The sequence below is a fragment of the Arabidopsis thaliana genome (assembly GCF_000001735.4).
Source record: "Arabidopsis thaliana chromosome 1 sequence".
Lineage (NCBI taxonomy): Eukaryota > Viridiplantae > Streptophyta > Magnoliopsida > Brassicales > Brassicaceae > Arabidopsis > Arabidopsis thaliana.
In genome coordinates this window covers 19180660-19198525 of record NC_003070.9, presented here as the reverse complement: position 1 = coordinate 19198525, position 17866 = coordinate 19180660, and the positions used below count along the sequence as shown (strand labels likewise).

The 17866-nt window shown below is 38.2% G+C and overlaps 4 protein-coding genes and 1 pseudogene across 10 annotated transcripts; 1 reads left to right on the top strand and 4 right to left on the bottom strand.

Moving 5' to 3' along the window:
- Positions 1-1376: 1376 nt before the first annotated feature.
- On the bottom strand, positions 1377-3332 carry AT1G51750 (annotated as a pseudogene; the record flags this gene model as incomplete). Its single annotated transcript has 1 exon — positions 1377-3332.
- Positions 3333-3617: 285 nt separating this feature from the next.
- On the bottom strand, positions 3618-7060 carry AT1G51745 (Tudor/PWWP/MBT superfamily protein). Of its 2 annotated transcripts, NM_001036095.4 has the most exons (5): positions 6797-7003; positions 6277-6653; positions 5210-6168; positions 4307-4804; positions 3739-4194 (listed from the first exon to the last, which is right to left on the bottom strand). In NM_001036095.4, the coding sequence occupies exons 2-5, from the start codon at positions 6288-6290 to the stop codon at positions 4151-4153; spliced, it is 1515 nt and encodes a 504-aa protein (NP_001031172.1). In that variant the 5' UTR covers positions 6291-6653; positions 6797-7003; the 3' UTR covers positions 3739-4150. The 2 variants fall into 2 exon arrangements, with proteins under 2 accessions (NP_001319198.1, NP_001031172.1); NM_001333500.1 differs by having other exon boundaries at positions 3618-4804; positions 6281-6653; positions 6797-7060.
- Positions 7061-7153: 93 nt separating this feature from the next.
- SYP81 (syntaxin of plants 81) lies at positions 7154-9727 on the bottom strand. 2 transcript variants are annotated; one of them, NM_104052.3, is made up of 7 exons: positions 9386-9683; positions 9139-9222; positions 8931-9035; positions 8482-8625; positions 8130-8375; positions 7914-8045; positions 7154-7481 (listed from the first exon to the last, which is right to left on the bottom strand). In NM_104052.3, exons 1-7 carry the CDS (start codon positions 9461-9463, stop codon positions 7338-7340), a joined length of 933 nt encoding a protein of 310 aa, NP_564597.1. In that variant the 5' UTR covers positions 9464-9683; the 3' UTR covers positions 7154-7337. The 2 variants fall into 2 exon arrangements, with proteins under 2 accessions (NP_564597.1, NP_001323219.1); NM_001333499.1 differs by having other exon boundaries at positions 7214-7481; positions 8931-9222; positions 9386-9727.
- On the top strand, positions 9721-12038 carry AT1G51730 (Ubiquitin-conjugating enzyme family protein). The gene is made up of 11 exons (NM_104051.5): positions 9721-9894; positions 10063-10128; positions 10213-10280; positions 10399-10432; positions 10520-10589; positions 10670-10727; positions 10855-10983; positions 11106-11197; positions 11306-11384; positions 11471-11552; positions 11641-12038. Exons 1-11 carry the CDS (start codon positions 9888-9890, stop codon positions 11712-11714), a joined length of 759 nt encoding a protein of 252 aa, NP_175584.1. The 5' UTR covers positions 9721-9887; the 3' UTR covers positions 11715-12038.
- On the bottom strand, positions 11994-17782 carry AT1G51720 (Amino acid dehydrogenase family protein). 4 transcript variants are annotated; one of them, NM_104050.3, is made up of 16 exons: positions 17527-17782; positions 16224-16877; positions 15570-15699; positions 15281-15482; positions 15037-15123; positions 14897-14956; positions 14737-14823; positions 14338-14409; positions 14192-14247; positions 13875-13960; positions 13396-13486; positions 13156-13313; positions 12949-13040; positions 12596-12676; positions 12434-12507; positions 11994-12304 (listed from the first exon to the last, which is right to left on the bottom strand). In NM_104050.3, the coding sequence occupies exons 2-16, from the start codon at positions 16783-16785 to the stop codon at positions 12229-12231; spliced, it is 1914 nt and encodes a 637-aa protein (NP_175583.2). In that variant the 5' UTR covers positions 16786-16877; positions 17527-17782; the 3' UTR covers positions 11994-12228. The 4 variants fall into 4 exon arrangements, with proteins under 4 accessions (NP_175583.2, NP_001323113.1, NP_001323112.1 ...); NM_001333496.1 differs by having other exon boundaries at positions 12596-12860; positions 17527-17754; NM_001333497.1 differs by lacking the exon at positions 17527-17782 and adding an exon at positions 17336-17495.
- Positions 17783-17866: the final 84 nt, after the last annotated feature.

Below are 17866 nucleotides of genomic sequence, written 5' to 3'. Positions count from 1 at the left end.
AAGTTCGAGATCAAGATAAATGAACCCTTATTTAGGACAATTAAATATTTTTATACAAATTTTCACTCTTAATCTTAAATTTCCATCTCATGTGGTAAGAGCCGCCCCAAGAGATTTGAGTGTCTAAAGCATTTTTAAGTTCATACATTTAGAAAAGTCACAAAATAACAAAATTGAGATTTAAACTATGCACCATAAAAACAATTATCTACATTTAGAGCTAACCACTACACTATAAAATGTTTTCAGAAATTGATGCCCTTTGTACTACATATATTTTTTGGCGCCTAAAGCAAAGCCTTTACCAGTTTTAGGCTAGGACCGGCCCTGTATACGGTAATGCATTTCAAAACACAAAATAAATGATTAAAGATGGCATGATGCCCATATCTGTATCTGGAACTAGAACGAGAACTCTCGTATTTAATAGCAACAAACCTACCAAAATGGGTTGGTAACCTAGTTGTAGCTCAAGTGGTTGATTCCTTTGCGCTCCGGATTCAAACCTTCTTTTAGGACGGAAAGACATTTATTAAATAGTAATGAACTCAAAATTGATTCCAGACACTAAAAAATATATAAGGTCAAAAGATCTGAAATTCGCACAATTTAACATAAAAGAAAAGAAAAAAAAAAAAAAGCTTAGAAGAATCTAAATAAGACTTACAATCAATGGAACGATATGCGCCTTAAGCTCAACTCATTGATTGCTTTGAGAGTCTACATTCCGGAGTATCATCATTTTAGTGGAATGATATAATCAATTAGCCACTTTTGTCCAAGCTGGATGTAATCAATCATCTCTTAAGGTTATACCCAAAAAGTTATACCTCAAAAATTCTAGATCCTCTCAAAAACTAAAATAAAATATTAAAATCTCATGATCAATAAGTAACAATAATAGAATTCAAAAGGAAATAGGAACTAGGAACGTTACATCTGCGAAAGTGTAACACAATCTTAGACCATTCAACATATATTTCCAAAGCTCTCCTACACCTTCTTGTCTCTTAAACGAAATCTTGGCACACCAAATATGTGTCTTAGATTCGCGACTTTGATCGCAAGACACCATCACCACCATCGACCAAACTATCACTCTTCTTCTTCCTCCGTCAAAATAAGTTTTAAGACATATCTCTGAAAGCACATATGTACATGTTCTATCCCGTCCCGTTCCATTTCTTGTTTTTCCATTCCCCAATTTTTGCAAGTAAACCATAAATGCATACTTTATTTATTTTTTTGAAGAAAATGTCAAATTATATTCAAAAAGAAAAATAACTTTTTACATCAGCTTAATCTTATGTGAGTTGAAATAGTTGTTTTGATAAGAAATTACAATCTGAGAGCTTAACAGAAAGAGCAGAGAGAGTCTAGAGCCTTGTCGAGAACCAGACTTGTAATCCGTTCTCGTAGCGGCGGTCTCCTGTCGAGATTATGATGGAGAGTTGATTGCGAATCTGTTTGTCCATCCAACTAATGAGATTGGCTGACGTTCTAGGCTCCTCACCATGGCGTCGATCATTTCTCTCCTTCCAAACCGTGTGTACTGTGAGTTGGAAGATATATCGTGACAAAAAGCTCCGAATTCGATCAGTTTGAGTCTCTGAGATGTAATTCACTATTGTCTGCCAATCTGTTGAGAATCGATGTTGTAAAACATTCTTTGCAATTGCAGTCCAGATCGCTGAGGCATAACTACACGAGAAGAACAAGTGGTCTCGTGTTTCAATAGATGTGGAGCAGAATGTACACTTCACATCGGAGCCATTATTCCAAAGCTGCATTCGATATCCCGTTGATAACCTATTACGCAAAGCAAGCCAAGTACAGAACTGATATTTCGGAGTAGAGTGACTGAACCATACCCCTTTATACCAAGCCACCTCGTTTGATTTTTTACGAACCTGATTCCATGTGTCTTTGGTGGAAAAACTTGTCTTAAAAACGTCCCCCTTACCTCTCCATAAAGTTGCATCTTCTCGAAGCAAATTGCGTGTCTGATATTTCTGGTTTAAGGCTGCCTCAATATCATTTAGCTGTTCTGTTCGATGTTTCCTTCTCCTTCTATTACTCCAAGCCTCTGCCACTGTTTTGTTCCGGCTTATTCCAAGGTCTATTTGCCCCCTCTGTCCTGTTACATCCATCAAATGGCCCATTCCCGACCAGTTATCAAACCAGAACGAAGTCCGAGCTCCATTATTCACCTCTACTCTGCTAAACGGCTTCGCTGTTTCTCTATACTTCAACATTTTTTTCCACATCCAAGATCCTAAGCTTGAGTTGGGCGTTAGAGACCAAAAAGACTCTTGTTTAAGCAGATTCATTTTTGACCATTTAACCCACAGTGAATCATCATTCGAGGTTACTCTCCATATCAACTTTAAAACACTCACCACATTCGCCTCTGTTAAAGACCGCAGACCAAGTCCTCCTTCTTGTTTTGGTTTGCAAATGTCATCCCATGATACCTTCGCCTTTCGACGATGTAGCTCTGGTCCTGACCATAAAAATGCTGAACAAATACTGTTTATCTCTTTTAGGCATGCACTTGGTAATCGAAATGCACTCATCCAAAAGTTCATTGTACTCCATAAAACAGAACTTATAAGATTTAAACGACCTGCAAAAGAGAGATAACGTGAGGTCCATGTTCCAATTCGATTGCGTATCTGCTCAAAAAGGGGGGAGAGGTCTTCTTTGGTGAGTCGTTTGGTTACTAGTGGGAGACCGAGATATCTAACCGGGAGCTGACCCAAACCAAATGGGTAGCGACTGATCATCATGTAACGATTGTGATCAGAGACTCCAGCTGTGTACAATGTTGTTTTCTCCATATTGATTTGTAACCCTGAACGTTTAGCAAATAGGTTCATAACTTCGACAATGCCATCTACTGAACGGACTTTACCATCAGTAAGTATCATGAGGTCATCGGCAAAACAGAGATGAGTGAGTCCAAGGTTTTTGCATTTCGGGTGAAAACCAAATCGTTTCCCTCCCGCTGCCTGATCTAACATCTTTGAGAGAACTTCCATACTAATGACAAACAAATATGGAGATAGCGCGCATCCTTGTCGGATTCCTCTTGCACTTCTGAAATAACCTGCTAACTCACCATTGACCTGAACTGAAAAAGATGTTGTAGTAATGCAACGAGATATCCAGTGAATAAACTCGCCAGGGAAATTCATAGCAGATAAAGCATTGATAAGGAAGGACCATTGAAGAGAGTCGAAAGCTTTCGAGATATCAATTTTCATGGCACAACGTGTTGAAACGTTACTCTTATGATAATCCTTGACCAATTCCGTTGCTAGAAGTACATTTTCAATGAGAAGTCTATCATAAATGCATACTTTAATCTAAGCTTTCCATAGATATTATGTAAGAACAAAAGTATTAATGTTTTCTATTTTCTCATTCATTGTTTACCAGAATGTTCGTGTGAATTGTGATTGTAAAGTTCCTCTCCCATATATATAATCCATCTCCATCTTTTCTTGCACTTTAAGCCAACAACATACATCAACAACTTTCAAATTAATAACCTAAAAGAAGTTGCAGCAAAAAGTGATCGTTGAAACGAGTTTTGGCTTTAATGCCAAGATTGACACTGAACTGAAAATGTCACTTTTATTAAGAGTTTATTTGCCCTTGTGAGGGTTTTAAGGAATCAAAGATTCGGTGAACTTTCTGAAATAGAATGATAAACACAGAGCAAGAACAAGAACAAGAACAGACTTTCTTCCTCATCGACAAGAGAACTTGAGAGTACAAGAAAACAAACAATTTTGAGTTACCTGAAACAAGGAAAATTCTTTCTAAGCAGCCAACAATCTCATATCACTCCCACCTAATCTCAAGCTTTTTTATCAGTTTTACATCTCAACCACTAACTACTGATATATTTACATTTGCTCACTTCCAACTTCTCCAAAACAGTCTATTTTCATCTCAGTTTAAGCTTCGAAACCCAGACAGATAGATGACGAGAAAACAAAAAAACGTAAAGCCAGCCAAAAATCTATCTTCTCTGTCTCTCATGTTTTGGCTGCAGAAGGCAATGCTCGGTGCTGTGTTTGTCTTGCTGACCCTTTCAACACTTCATTTATCCTACTGAAAACTACTTTCAACGGTATACAAGCTACAACCGTTTCCTTTGCCTTCTCTGTTGTCTGCTTCTTGCTTCTTTCCGTCAACCTCTGGCTCGTTAGAGTAGAGAGCCGCCTAGTCTTTACTGACAGGGAAGACGATTTCTTCTTTGAGTTCCATGAAAAACCACGGGACTTCTTCTTCTTGCCATTCTTTTTGGGCAATGACTTCGCCTTCGCAACAACTGGAGGCATCACCATACCATTGGAGTAGTCTTCTTCCAAGATTTCAACACTTAAAGGATGTCCAACAATAGCTTTGCCACTCAATTCACTCATACGAGACACCAGTGGAACTCGGGGTTTGGTATAGCTTGCTTTTACCTCAATCTTCACCTCATACAGCGTAGAATGAGGCGTAGAACTGTTGTTATTAGCTTCTTCGCCGTACACATTTCTTCTCTCTTCTTGTTTCTTACTCATCTGCCTCGAGTTCCTCTTTCCTTTCAGCTGCCACTTAGAAGTGTTCTTCTCAATCCCGCTCAAAATACAGTTGACAGGTTCTGAAGCTGGTGGACTTGTACAAGCTGATCCGTTACTTGCCTCATTCTTAACAAACACATTGTGACTATTCCGACCACACCGCCTGGTTAAATCAGTAACAAGAGCTTTCCTTGGTGAGGAGATTCTACAAGCTGCCGGAAAGCCTAAAATATTACAATGGATGTCAGCATAAATGACAGTGTTCACAAACCAAAACAGAGGAAAACGATTCTGCCATAAGAGCAAGCAACTAAATTAGATCTAAGAGATCCATACCTTCAGATCCTAAGAAGGTGGAGAAAACACAATAATAGCAGATTTTGAATGCAGAAGCAATTTAGTGATAAAACAAGTCAAGGCCAAAAATATAAAGAATGCAATTTAGCTATAAAACAAGTCAAACGTTAGGAAGAACTCTAGAAAATGGTCATTGAACCTCTTTAATCTATCATGTAACCATTAACAAGCTTTTGGTCCTTTTACTTCCAAGAAGAGGAGATATGCAGATTCATGAAACTAGAGCAGCCAAAACATAAACAAAGACTTAAGAGAGGTTTAACCACTTATACCTTCTGAGTGGTTTTCTTCTCCGGTTAGTGGAACATCAAATAATCTGTCAGAAGAATCATCCTCTGCGGAAACAGATATGCTGGAAATCTCACTGTCTTTTGCCTTGTTGTTATGGGAGGCTCCGACAACATTTTCATAAGCATCCTCACATGACACCCCGGTACTGTCCGAGTTATTGTTGATTACAACAGAAACGCTTTTCATGGATTCAACAGACTCCATTCCTGATACTTTGCTGTCATAAATCCCTTGACAATCCAAACTGACACCTTGGTCACAGGTAACAGGGACAGAGACCATAGCTGTACTCTCTAAAACCTTTGTCAATTGGCGGCGTCGGTTTTTCCTTTTAGAGCACTCACTAACATTTCTTTTTAACGATGACGGGGAGCATACCTTGTTCCCATTGGCAATAGTATTTCCATTCGACACTGAATCACTGAGGCCTACAGCACAGATCAAATCCAAATCTTGCTTATGCTCGACTATACCACCAGCCTGTTCTTTCCCAATATCCTCAAGCCCTCTCATTCGCTTGACCCCTTCAGTCCCATCATCTTCCGAGTCATTTGGTGTTCTTCTTCTCTTTGACTGCACTTTAGAAGCTCCAACGTTATTCATTTCTTGGGAAGATATACTGGATTGCAATTGCTCTGGCGCTGAAGCCAACTCATCATCTTCAGTCTCTTCTGCATCAGAGGAGCCCGAATCTTCATCCTCTTTGCCAGAGAGACACCTCTTAGAATCTTCCTCACCAGATAAATTACACAAATTATCATCTTCTTTTGCAAGATGTTCATTCTCAATCTTGAGAGCATTGTTAATGGCATCTTCTCGGAGAGTACACTTGCCAGACCTCTTCTTACTAGAGCTCGCCTTTGCCTTCTCAATGCAAGTATCATACTCTCCACAACGAAACGCCTTCACCGTCTTGGAATTTTCAAGAATATACCAATCCCTGGAGTCATAAAGAACAACACTTTTAACCGCAATTTCAAACTGATTATTCTACATATCGGAAAGGCATAAAGGCAAAGAGAATGCGATTGTGGAAAAGAGAAGAGACTCACACGCTAACATCGTCACGACCTAGAAGCTTTATTGGAGTGCCGACTTTGGGACCAACCAAAGAGTTGTCAGGAACTTGGTCATGAACCAAAGTCTGTCCAGGCCACCAAGACCCGTTACGGCGGCGAACCCATACCAATCTTCCTACTGACGCATTAATAGCCTCCAAGTTTCGGTCATCATTACTCTCCATTACAACAAAAACACCCAAAACTCTCAACCCCTCTTAAGGACAAGACAGTACACAAAAGAAACAGAGAGACAAATTGCCACACAAAAATTCCAAACTGACCTAAAAATCAAAACTTTATAATTTGAAAATCTCAATGAAGTGACTTTCTTTCACTAAACAAAAGTATGCCCCCTTCTTGAATCCTGCAACCAACAAAAATCATTGGAAAAATCTTAAAAGAGAGAACATGCAACAAAGAACTCAGAAGTTGAAAACAATTAGCTAAGCTGGTTAAAAACAGTTTCTTGAGAAAGAGAGATCTGAGAAGAAGCAGAAATCCATGTACCTCTTTTCACTACTCTGCGGCGTTAGGAGGTTTCTATCTGTCTATGAATCAGATAGCATTAGGACCGCATTTGTCTTCGGGTTGTGAGAAAAGGGTTTTTGCTCCGGCGGTTTAATGAATGGAAGACAGAGAGAGCAGAGGAGAGGAGAGAGAAAGGGCTTGTTTTGGATGGAGAGAGAGAGAGAGACTGAGAGAGAAGAGGAGGTCAAAAAAGCACATCCAAGGTGAGAGAACTCTAACTAGAAGTAACTTCAGATGCAAACGACACCGTTTGGAGAACTTTTGTCCTCTCTTTTAGGTTTATTTATCTTACGTCGCTACTTAGGCCACGAGGCAACTGTTTAGTTCTATATTCAGACATCTGATCTCAAAGGTGTCAAATTTGGTAATAAATGAACGTGAGTTGGATCAAAGTACTGTACCTTCCAAAGTCTCATTATTTTTGTTTTAACATTTAAACCCATTTCCAAATTTTCATAATTTATAGTTAACAATCAAAATCTACAAAAACTGTGTGAAGTTGTTGTTGGAGAATGGTTTTTTAACTGTACCAATCCAAGAACAAGACGGAGAAAGTAAGGACGAAGAAAAACAGTAAGAGAAAGGTTCTGCTGCTGCTGTTTCGTTGGATTGCTTGAGAAAGCTCTTTGTTTCCAAGCTCCACGTTCTTTGTTGCCTCAACTGCCTGCATTTAGTGTCAAACTGAGTGAGAAAAAGGGCCTCAAGACACACACACACACACATAAAGAGAGCCACCAAGTCAGTCATAAGCTGTACGTTTACAGAGTAGGAAAACTGCAAAGCCCCATAAACTAAAGTATTGGGAATGGCATTGAGTCATTGACACATTCAAATGGAGTTTTAGAGACTTTACATAGCTAAAAACATTAACCGTTCCATTTCCTACCACTAAATTGGAGAGCAATTAAAATTGGACCAATACAAAGTTTCTTTCCCGTCTCTATACCTAATTTAGGTGAATGTGACAAGGAAAAGTTCTGAATACAATAAGCATCCGAATTTAACTTTGAGATAGCAAAGGAGTGTAAAGAACAGTGAAAGCCTAACAAAACAGTGTGTTGACATGAGAGCGTTAGAGAAGTTAATAAGTCCTAACCTGGTCATAAAGAAACTCTATCTGTTGGGCTTGCTGCAGAACATGAGTTGCCATCAAGTGGTTTAATGCAGACATCTCCACCATCTTAGTTTCTGTCTGCCTAGCACCATCTAAAAGATTACTTAGCTCTACCTGCAAAAATTATCAATTTCAAAATTTAGCATAACTACAAAACTTATGCAAGTTTTCGAAGATCATGTATATTTGCCTTGTTACCTGAAGGGCTTGTGTTTCATCGTCTAGAAGTTGTTGTTGTTGTAATCTACGAGGTTGGGCCTGGATTTCATCCGGTTCTATGGACTCCGAATTTCCCAGAGTTGTATTAATTGGGGTAGCTTCCTTTATGACCCTCTTAGGTTTTCTTCTCGGCATAGCTCTGTTTATAATATCTTGGAAACGAGTAGCTCTAAGCTGATCAAACTGGGCAGTGACTGAATGAAGTTTCTCACTCAGAATCAAAACCTGCATACAAAAAAAATTACCATTACTTCTACACATCTAGATACTTTGAAAGAAAACATAGTAAAAAAAAACCAAAGTTGGCTTACTACATTGGTGCATATCATACCACTCCATGTTTGTGTGCTATAGAATCAGCATTGAAGTTATCTGCGGGGAGGCCAAGCCATCCTTTGGAGTTTGCTTCTTCATTTCTAATACTGTTTATGAGAATATCGATCTGTTCTTTGCAAGCTTTAATAAAAGCAGCAACCTGCAAGAGGGAGAGAGAGAGAGTTTGATGATATTACACAACACATAAGTAGACATAGTTCTCGATCAAACACTGCAAGAGGTATAAGAATACAAGATCCAAGTTCCTCAGTGTCACAATATACTAACTCCCTCGCTATCTAAAGTAATAGACATTAATCTTCCTGAGTTATCTCAATATGAGTTGCTACATTTCTTATGATTCCATAGTTCCATATGTTCAATCTCAACTCAAGCATAGATTTATCGCAGTAACTTCATGAGTTCAGATATATACTACGGGCAAGCCTAGCTCAGAGTACTTACTTCTTGTTCAATACTATCCTTTTCCTGTTCTGTAGTCCGGTGCAGATCAACATAATCCTTTCGATGCTTCAACATAAACAGTTCCAACTCCTTGATGCTATCAAGCTAAATCAACCAACATAGACAAGTTGGTAGCAACACCACATCAGAATCATTCAATAATGCAACAAACATATTTCAGATAAAAATGCTGAATCACTAAAGGTACCGTTTTGAAAGCAGCTTTCGTGAAAGGCGATCTCTCCTTTGGCTTATGTATAATAAAAGACGCCATTGTTGATGCCACTTTAGACTGCCACACAAATACAAACGAATCAGATAAATGTTAACAAAAACAACAATCCAAAACCCTGAAAACCCTAAGGAATGATCATAATTGAGATGCAAAAAAATCCTCTCTTTTTGACAAATAGCTTCGATCAAACGAGATTGAAGACGAAAGGTGACTCGCGTACCTCATTATAACCTATCGAAACAGCGGAATTCCGAACAGAATCCTTGAAATCCTCCGTCCTGTCTCTGAATCTCGACATCTTGTACCCAAAATTCAGATCGATCAATGCTTATTCTTCCTTATCAATCAATCAGTCAATAGCTTCAAAAAAACAGTCTCTTTAGATTCAAAGAAGGGTTTTTTTCTCCGGCGATTCGGAGAAGAAACCCAAAGGAAATCGAAGAAGAAGAGGGTCACAGAGAAGATCGGAGAGGAGAAGAGAAGCGAGAAGAGAGAGAGAGAGAGAGAAAAAGGCCTTTCATTTTTTTCTGTTTCGTAAAAAATAAAATAAAGTGAGAAATCCATTCGACGACACCGTTTTGGGGATCGTAAAGTTCTGATTCTCTCCTTTAGGTTTATCTCTCGTTAACGTCGCTCTTGGTCACGAGGCGACTCTCACTGTGGAGTTCGATATTCAGGCAATCTCAAAAGCTTCCACGACAAAGGTGTCAAATTTGGTCATCATGACGGGTGAGTTCGATCAATTTACTTCAAAAGTTTCTTAATTTCTTCGTTTAACATCGAATCTTTGATTCCTTAAGCTTATCATTAGATGGGAGAGTAATTAGATTCCGATTGATCTTGATTTCTGACAGATTGATTTGAGAATTATTGGGTGTTATGTTGTGTCTCTTGTAGAGTATAAGCAGGAGCAGGAAATGGAGATTGAAGCTCTTGAAGCTATACTTATGGATGAGTTTAAAGGTGAGTTTTTTTTAGTTTCCTTGTATGTTCATCATTGAGCCGATGATGAGAGCATTGAATCCTTAACGACTGTTTTGTGAACAGAAATTCATTCTAGTGAAAGTGGGCTTAATACTTCGAATCGATGCTTTCAGATTACAGTGACTCCTCAGGTAGACAACACCATTCATCTATTTCCTTCACTTTGTTTGTCATTTGTGAAAAGCTTATGTGTTATAAGTGTAGAAATGTCAACTGAAATATCTTCTGCTTCTTCTTTGGTCTTTATAGGATGATGAACTGGAGGAATTAGCAATCCCACCAGGTTATTGGTCTTTAAAGAAGATACCTTGTTGTATCATATGCCTCTCCTGTACTTTCTCAGTCTTATAGCTCTCAATTTGTCTTGCAGTTCAGCTGGCTTTGGTTTTCTCGCACACAGAAAATTACCCGGACGAGGCTCCGCTTTTGGATGTTAAAAGGTAATTCTTGGTTAACCAATTTTATCAAGCTAAAACAGATATATGATGATGACACTCATGTGGGTAGAGTATTCTTCCAGTATTCGAGGAATCCATGTTAGTGACCTCACCATCTTGAAAGAGAAGCTTGAACAAGAGGTAATATATTTGTACAACTTTATGGCTTGTTATAAATTTTATACATGAAGTATAAAACTGGAAGGCCTCTGGTCTATGCTGTTTCTACACCGAATTGCATGCCTGAACACAAAGCTATTTTTCACAGGCATCTGAAAATCTAGGTATGGCCATGATCTATACACTGGTCTCATCAGCAAAGGACTGGTTGTCTGAACACTATGGGCAAGATGATGCAGCTGAATTTGCCGAAGTAGAAGCTGCCAAAGAGGATGAGGTATTGTTGTCTGCTCAGTATTTCAGATATAAGCTGCAAAGAACCTCAAGTCTTTTTTGCATGATATATGTGTCTGCCTTCGTATCGCTTGTTCTCTTCCTGTCTAAATTTTATTTTTGCAGGTAATTGTCCCTCATGGAGAACCTGTTACGCTAGAGACATTTTTGGCGTGGAGAGAGAGATATGAGGCAGAGCTTGCACTTGAGCGAGCCAAGTGAGTAAACTTTCCCTGCATATTCTTCTTGTTTCCTTGCTCTTATATACCATTGAACACTGACTGAGTTATTAATTTTTTATCTGTGGCCGTGAATTAATTTCTAAGGTTGATGCCGGAGTCTGCTCTTACAGCACCTAAGGAGAAGAAGCTTACAGGAAGACAGTGGTTCGAAAGTGGGAGAGGGGTATGTCTCATTCTTGTTTATTATCGGACTCATGTTAGAATTTCATTATCTAAACAAGTACTATTGTTGTTAACTGTCTTGTTCAGAGAGGAACGGTGGTCATTGCTGATGAGGAAGATGAGGAGGAAGATGAGGAAGACATCGACTTTGAAGACGAAGACTTTGAAGGTGAAATAGTCTTTCTTTTTGGTTTACACGCGATTATCCATAAGCAACCAATGGTTCTCAAGAACCGCTTTGTTTTTTTTTGATACAGATGACGAAGAAGACATGCTTGAGCACTATTTGGCGGAGAAATCTGATTCTTCCGCTCCCCCAACAAGGACATGAAGCTAAGGGAGAGCCTTATATACTGATAATTGAAGCTCTTTTCTGGATAGAGATCATGATGCAAGATACTGACCTTGCATTGAGAAGCATTTAATCTCCATATCTTCAGTTTTCCGAGTTTTGATCCACTCAAGAGTACCCTGAGAATTACCATTTGTCTTAAATCTATAAAATTTACCATGTCATCTATAAAAACACTGTAGGAGAGAATGCCACTGATTTTGTAACTTTTTTGTTTAGCATCAGCTCAAAGCAAATCTCTCTGTCAAAAGACAAATAGTTAAAATTTGGACCCTTGCAACCTTGTTTAAGCTCTGCGTTATCAGTTTCTTCCATCTTTGTTAGTCACATAACTTAAGTTAACATACTATGGCTGAAAAAGGTTTATTCCTATCAGAGTATGTAATTTCTAAATAATGATATAGATTTCCATCTAATATGTTACAGAGAGTCCAATGTTACTTCATTACGTTTACAGAACTCCTGCCGGTACTTAAGATGCAGGGCCATTTTGCTAGACACAACCTTGGTCCGTCATGGCTTGAGCTATGTTCAAAAATGCTGCAATCGTTGCTCCATGAAGTAGTGCCCTGACATCAAAACCGAATATTATTCCAATCCTTTGGATTCACAATAGTAACGAGCACGAGGAAGCTACAGAGCAGCTTAGGCCAACATAGTACAGTAACTGTTGGTTTATGACGAGGAGAAAAACTTACTCAGGACTTTCTTTTTGATAACCGAAATCATTTGCTGCTTTAAGAGCTTTTTCATAAGTCTGCTTCAGTGCTTCCTATCAATATCAGAGCAGTTATCTTAATAGGAAATTATCACAGGCCAAAGCTGTAAATTTTTGAAAGAAATATGAGACATGTTGTTACCTGTAATCTAGACTCAAAATCTTCTGCTGACCATTGCATTGAATTAGATTCACGGAGTACTTCGATTTCACCAGCAGCAACCTTCAACAAAGTTATACAATTTAGCTACCATTTTTTATACAATCTAAGAAACTTTTTTGTGTTTTGGGTTCATACCCCGCATAATACAATCAAAAACAAACTGATACAGCTCTATTGGACTCTCAGTAAAACCACACTCCTACACATTCTTTTATGACAGCAGCAGAGAATTCCTCTCCAATGCCTTAGTGTTGTAATTTAATGATCGGAAGACTAATAAAAAATACTTTAAATTGTAGTATCGATGTAAATGCGTAAAAGAAGCAACTCACTCCTCCAGCTCCAGCAGCAATGGCAGGAGCAATCAGAACATTCGCCTTTCTGAAAACATCGACTGCTTCAGCTGTACACGGCATGTTTGAACCTGCACAAAAAACATCCATACTGCTTAGGATAAGGTAACAAAAGAACAGCAAAAACCTAACGTAAACACAAAACGAGAGGCCCTGAAATAGTTGCTTGATATAAGAAATCTCTACCTTCTACCAGTAAACGGCATCCTGCATTGACCAGATTAATGGCATCCGCTTGATCAACTTCATTCTGAGAAGCACAAGGAAATGCCACATCACACCTTTCATTCCAAGGCTTTAATTCATCAAAGTATTTCGCCCTTGCATAGGTCTTGGAATAGTCTCTGCATAACAGACACATGTACAGTTGGGATCTATATGATTAACCAAGTGACAAATACTATAGTATTCTAGGACGACAAATACCTCAGACTTCTCTGTTGAGATTTTATATCTCTCAAGAATGCAAGTTTCATATAATCAAATCCATCATCGTCCACCAAATATCCTTTTGAATCTGCAGGAAGTTTGCATCAGCAAAAAAGTTTGCTTTCTATGGAATCAAATTGCAAACCGAAAACCAAATCATTTTCACAGAAAGCTAATCCTTGAGCAGCACAATACGTCACAGACAGCTGAATTGACTTCTTACATTGGCCTAACTAATCAAGATCAATTGGCAATAACTAGAGAATTAATTTGAGACCTCTAAGTCTAAGCCCTTGGCCTAGAAAAAGAAAATTATACGTACAAGCCACTTCTGACCTTTCATCTGGCAGACTGGGCCTTAAATTGATTCTCAGCTCAACTAAAAGACACCTTAGAGATGGTGAAAACAACAAAAATGCAGAAAAGCTATACACTTGAGTTGCTTCAAATCTGGAATGATAAGATGAGTGGATTACCTGAAACAGTAACCGGATGGGCTCCACAAGCAATTAGCTTCTCTACAACATGCATCGCAATCTTCCCGCAACCACTCACGACACATCTGAAATAAATTATAGAAGAGTTTATGGTTTCATAAGATGAGAGTCACAAAATTGTACACAAGTCACACAGCTTCAGTGTTATGTGAGAAGCCAAATATTGACAGAATAATTAGCAAGAACTAAAAAAGTGTCGGAAGAGGAAAACGAAAGTAAAATGTATCTTGCTTATTAGATTAACTCAGAGATCCAAAACAACATTGGTACATATTTAAAATGATCAAGAAAGAAACCTTAGTCCCTTTATTTCCTTATTCATATCTGCAAGTATAAGTCGTGCAAAGTACACCTGAAAGTATGCAAGTGATTTTTAGTTCATACAGAGTCATGACATGTTGATAGTGTTCTTCATATTTTTTTATTAAAAAATTATCCTTACCACGCCATAGCCACTAGCTTCAGTTCTGAGGCTAGAAGCAGCCCAATATATCCGCGGTCCTGTAAAACTTCCCTGCATAAGTATTGACACAAAGATATAACAGCCAAAACTCTTTATTCTCTCCCAACAGCAAAAACTAATGCAAATAAATGACTATAAGAATAGTATAGACGATGACATTTGGCACTGAAATGTTCCAGAAATGAGAGAATGAACACAGAGATCAGTAGAGATATATTCTTCCCTCCAAAATCACAAATATTACTCCCAAAAAGGATAAAACAAATAAAGACCAACTAGATAAGAAATAACTTATAAAGGAATGAGAACCAAATCAAAAATTTACTGCCATTTTGTTGCCAGGAAAAAAAAAAGGAGGAGGCAACAGACTCTCAGTACCTGAAACTGACCAGCAAGTCGTCTATATTGTCCAAAAAGATATCCCATTTCCCGAGTACCAACACCAACCTCCTCTGACGGAAGATCCTACAGTATAATAGATTTAAAAATCATTGCAGAAAGGATGTACTTGCTAAAGGGTAAAAAACATTCTACTTACTTTGTCAGGACCCATATATCTGTACATCTCATTCATGAAACTTTGGCAAAATCTCATAATCTGCGATGTTGCAAAACAACATATCAGAACACCTGTAAGAGATCACTTGCAGGGAAAAATGCAAGGGGCGAAGATATCACCTCATTGTCACTTTTTCCTTTAGGATCAAAGTCGCTTCCACCAGAAGCCCCTCCCAGTTTATATGGTGACAGAGCATTCTTCAACGTCTGCGAAAGATTAAAAACCCATTACAATTCTGAATCATAAGAACAGTTAAGGTGGCAACCGGGAAAAAGAAGAAGGAAAATGACAAACAGTATAAGGTGAAAAATAAGAGAAATCAGAGGAAATATAATGGAATATAACTGATGGAAATCACAGTACCTGCTGAAAGCCAAGAAATTTGGCAATGCTTAAGTTCATGGATGGGTGAAATCGGATACCTCCCCTACATGGACCCAGAGCTTGGTTGAACTGAACTCTAAAGCCACGGTTTACATGTGTTTCACCACGGTCATCAATCCATGGAACTCGAAAGACTATCATACGTTCAGGTTCTAGTAGCCGCTCCATGATATTGACATAACTGAAATTAATCAGCATGGAACAGTGTGATTTGAATGCGGTTTCCAGAAAACTATTTTACAAAGATGAGAAGAAAATCGTAACTTACTGAGAATTTTTTGCAATCACCCGCTCTAGAGCATGCACAGATTCTTGTACAGATTGAACAAACTCAATTTCATTAGGATCTCGTTTCAGGGCACCCTCAACAATTGAACCAGCACTCTTTGACATGACAGCTTCATTGAGAGGAAAAGTGCAAACAGTTAAAAAAACAATAAGCAGGAAAAGGCACTAGGAGTAAGACCAAAAACAGAAAACCAAGGAGTCAACCTTTTTCTTTCATATTAGAAAACGAAAAAGACAATCTATCTCTTGATCACAAAAATATTAAACTCCAAAAGCTATGGAAAGCAGCATACCAAGAATGTACAACTTGCGAGTTAAAAAAAAAAAAAAAAAACTACAACTTCCTCCCTTTCACAAAACTAACTGCATCTAAGCCTCTGTTAGTAAAATATTTCCTATTAAGAGTTGCTTCTTTTTCATCACTCAAGCCTGGAAAGTTTACTAATATAGGATATAAAATTGGAGAAAGCTCAAAGATATCCAACATAAATGCAAAGCATATGTTAACACACTGTTAGCTGAAAGGTTGTTCAGTGCAGGTTGGTCAGATGAAACAAAAGGAGTTGCAAATGATCTTGACTCACTACATATAAAAAGAAATCAATCACTTGAAACAATAATGTAAATAACTTACTCTTCACATAAATGGGCTTGTCAACAACAATCTTATCTTTGGAAGCCGTTTGGAGACGCAGAGCCTCTTTGTGTAGCAAACTATTGTTGTGTTCCTCTAAAGCACTCATCTGCATGTTTCTACTTCCTTCATTTCCGTAAGGATTTCTTCGATGTTTTCTACCATATTCTCTGCAAATAGAGCAGAATATCCTAGCTGTACCATCCTTCATATCAACATAAGCCCACTTGTACGTGTCAGCCCATTCCTCTCTCCACCGTTTGACAACTTTTTTCTTTCTCTTCGCCGGTGTACCCTTTGAAATATCCTGATCCTCACTGGGAAGGTCAGATACCAAAACCATATGCTTTGTTTCATCATGTTCCCCAGTGGAGGGCTCCCGTGGAGGCCCGCCAATCAATGAATTGTTAGCAAAAGCAGCATCATCCTCTCCAGGTCCAATTTCCAAATCAATCTCTTCCCCAAGATTACTTACAACAAGCTGATGCCTTTGTGCTTGCTGGATTAAGTTCATATCATCCATTGAGGGATTCATCCCCAACCCACCTGTTGGTCCAAACATTCAGCATCACAGTTTTAACTCCCCCTTAGCTTCACTTTTGCTGACTACCAGCAACTGTATCTTACACTTGGTACGATGCTCGAAATGACAACCTAGTGCGCAACAGATATAAACGGTCCACCATCAGAACAAAGCCAAAAATTAATATAGATACAAAAAAAACACCAGCCATATTTCAGTACTTTTCAGCAGATAGCAATGGCATACTAGACTTCATCTACCAAGAAATGCACAATATAGAGGCATCAAGCAAATAACATGAATACTACAAAGGAAAATTTCCCAGAAAATGATGTGAAATCAAATCAGAGACCAATGAGTTAAATCATTTTGAGTTAAATCCAATGAGTTAAATCATTTTGATCATCCATCTAAGCTTGTGAACATATTTGGGGGAAAATTCGTTCCAGACAATGAACTTATCACTTGGAGAATCATCCAAACATCAAGACTCAAAAATTCAGAACCAGCTCGTAAAGTATGAATCTTTGCCACAAGAAACAATTCCTAACTCAAAAAAACTTCAATCACACCAAAATTTACTGAATACCTAACAAGCCGCAGCACTTGAAACATTTGATCAAATCTAACATCTTTCACAAAATCAATAAGCTAACTTTGGCATACCCAGAGGTTGGAAACTTCAATATAGTGAGAGATACTTGCTGATTTTAGCAGATAATTTCGTAAAGCTAAAATGAAGAAGACCCAAAAAAAAAGAAAAAAAGATTACAACTTTACTTTGCCTGTAGCGACGGGTCGCCGAAAAAGAGAAACCCACAAAGACAATTGTCGCTTAAGACTAAAGAGACATAAAGTCTGTTCGGCTCGAACTTGTTGATAATTTTGGTGTCTTCGCAGATTCTGATGAGAGCTTTGAGCGGGGATAAAGATAAATCGACCAAAGCGATTGGTATTGCAGACGCAAAATAATAAAAAACCAACAAAAAGAGAGAAAAATCCCAAATCAAAAGGTTAATGCGTAAGAAGTAAGAACTACTAACTTCTTAAGGGTTTAATCTAGTTTATCTAATTTCTTTTTTTTATTAACTCATTTAACTATTTGTTCTAAGAAAATAAT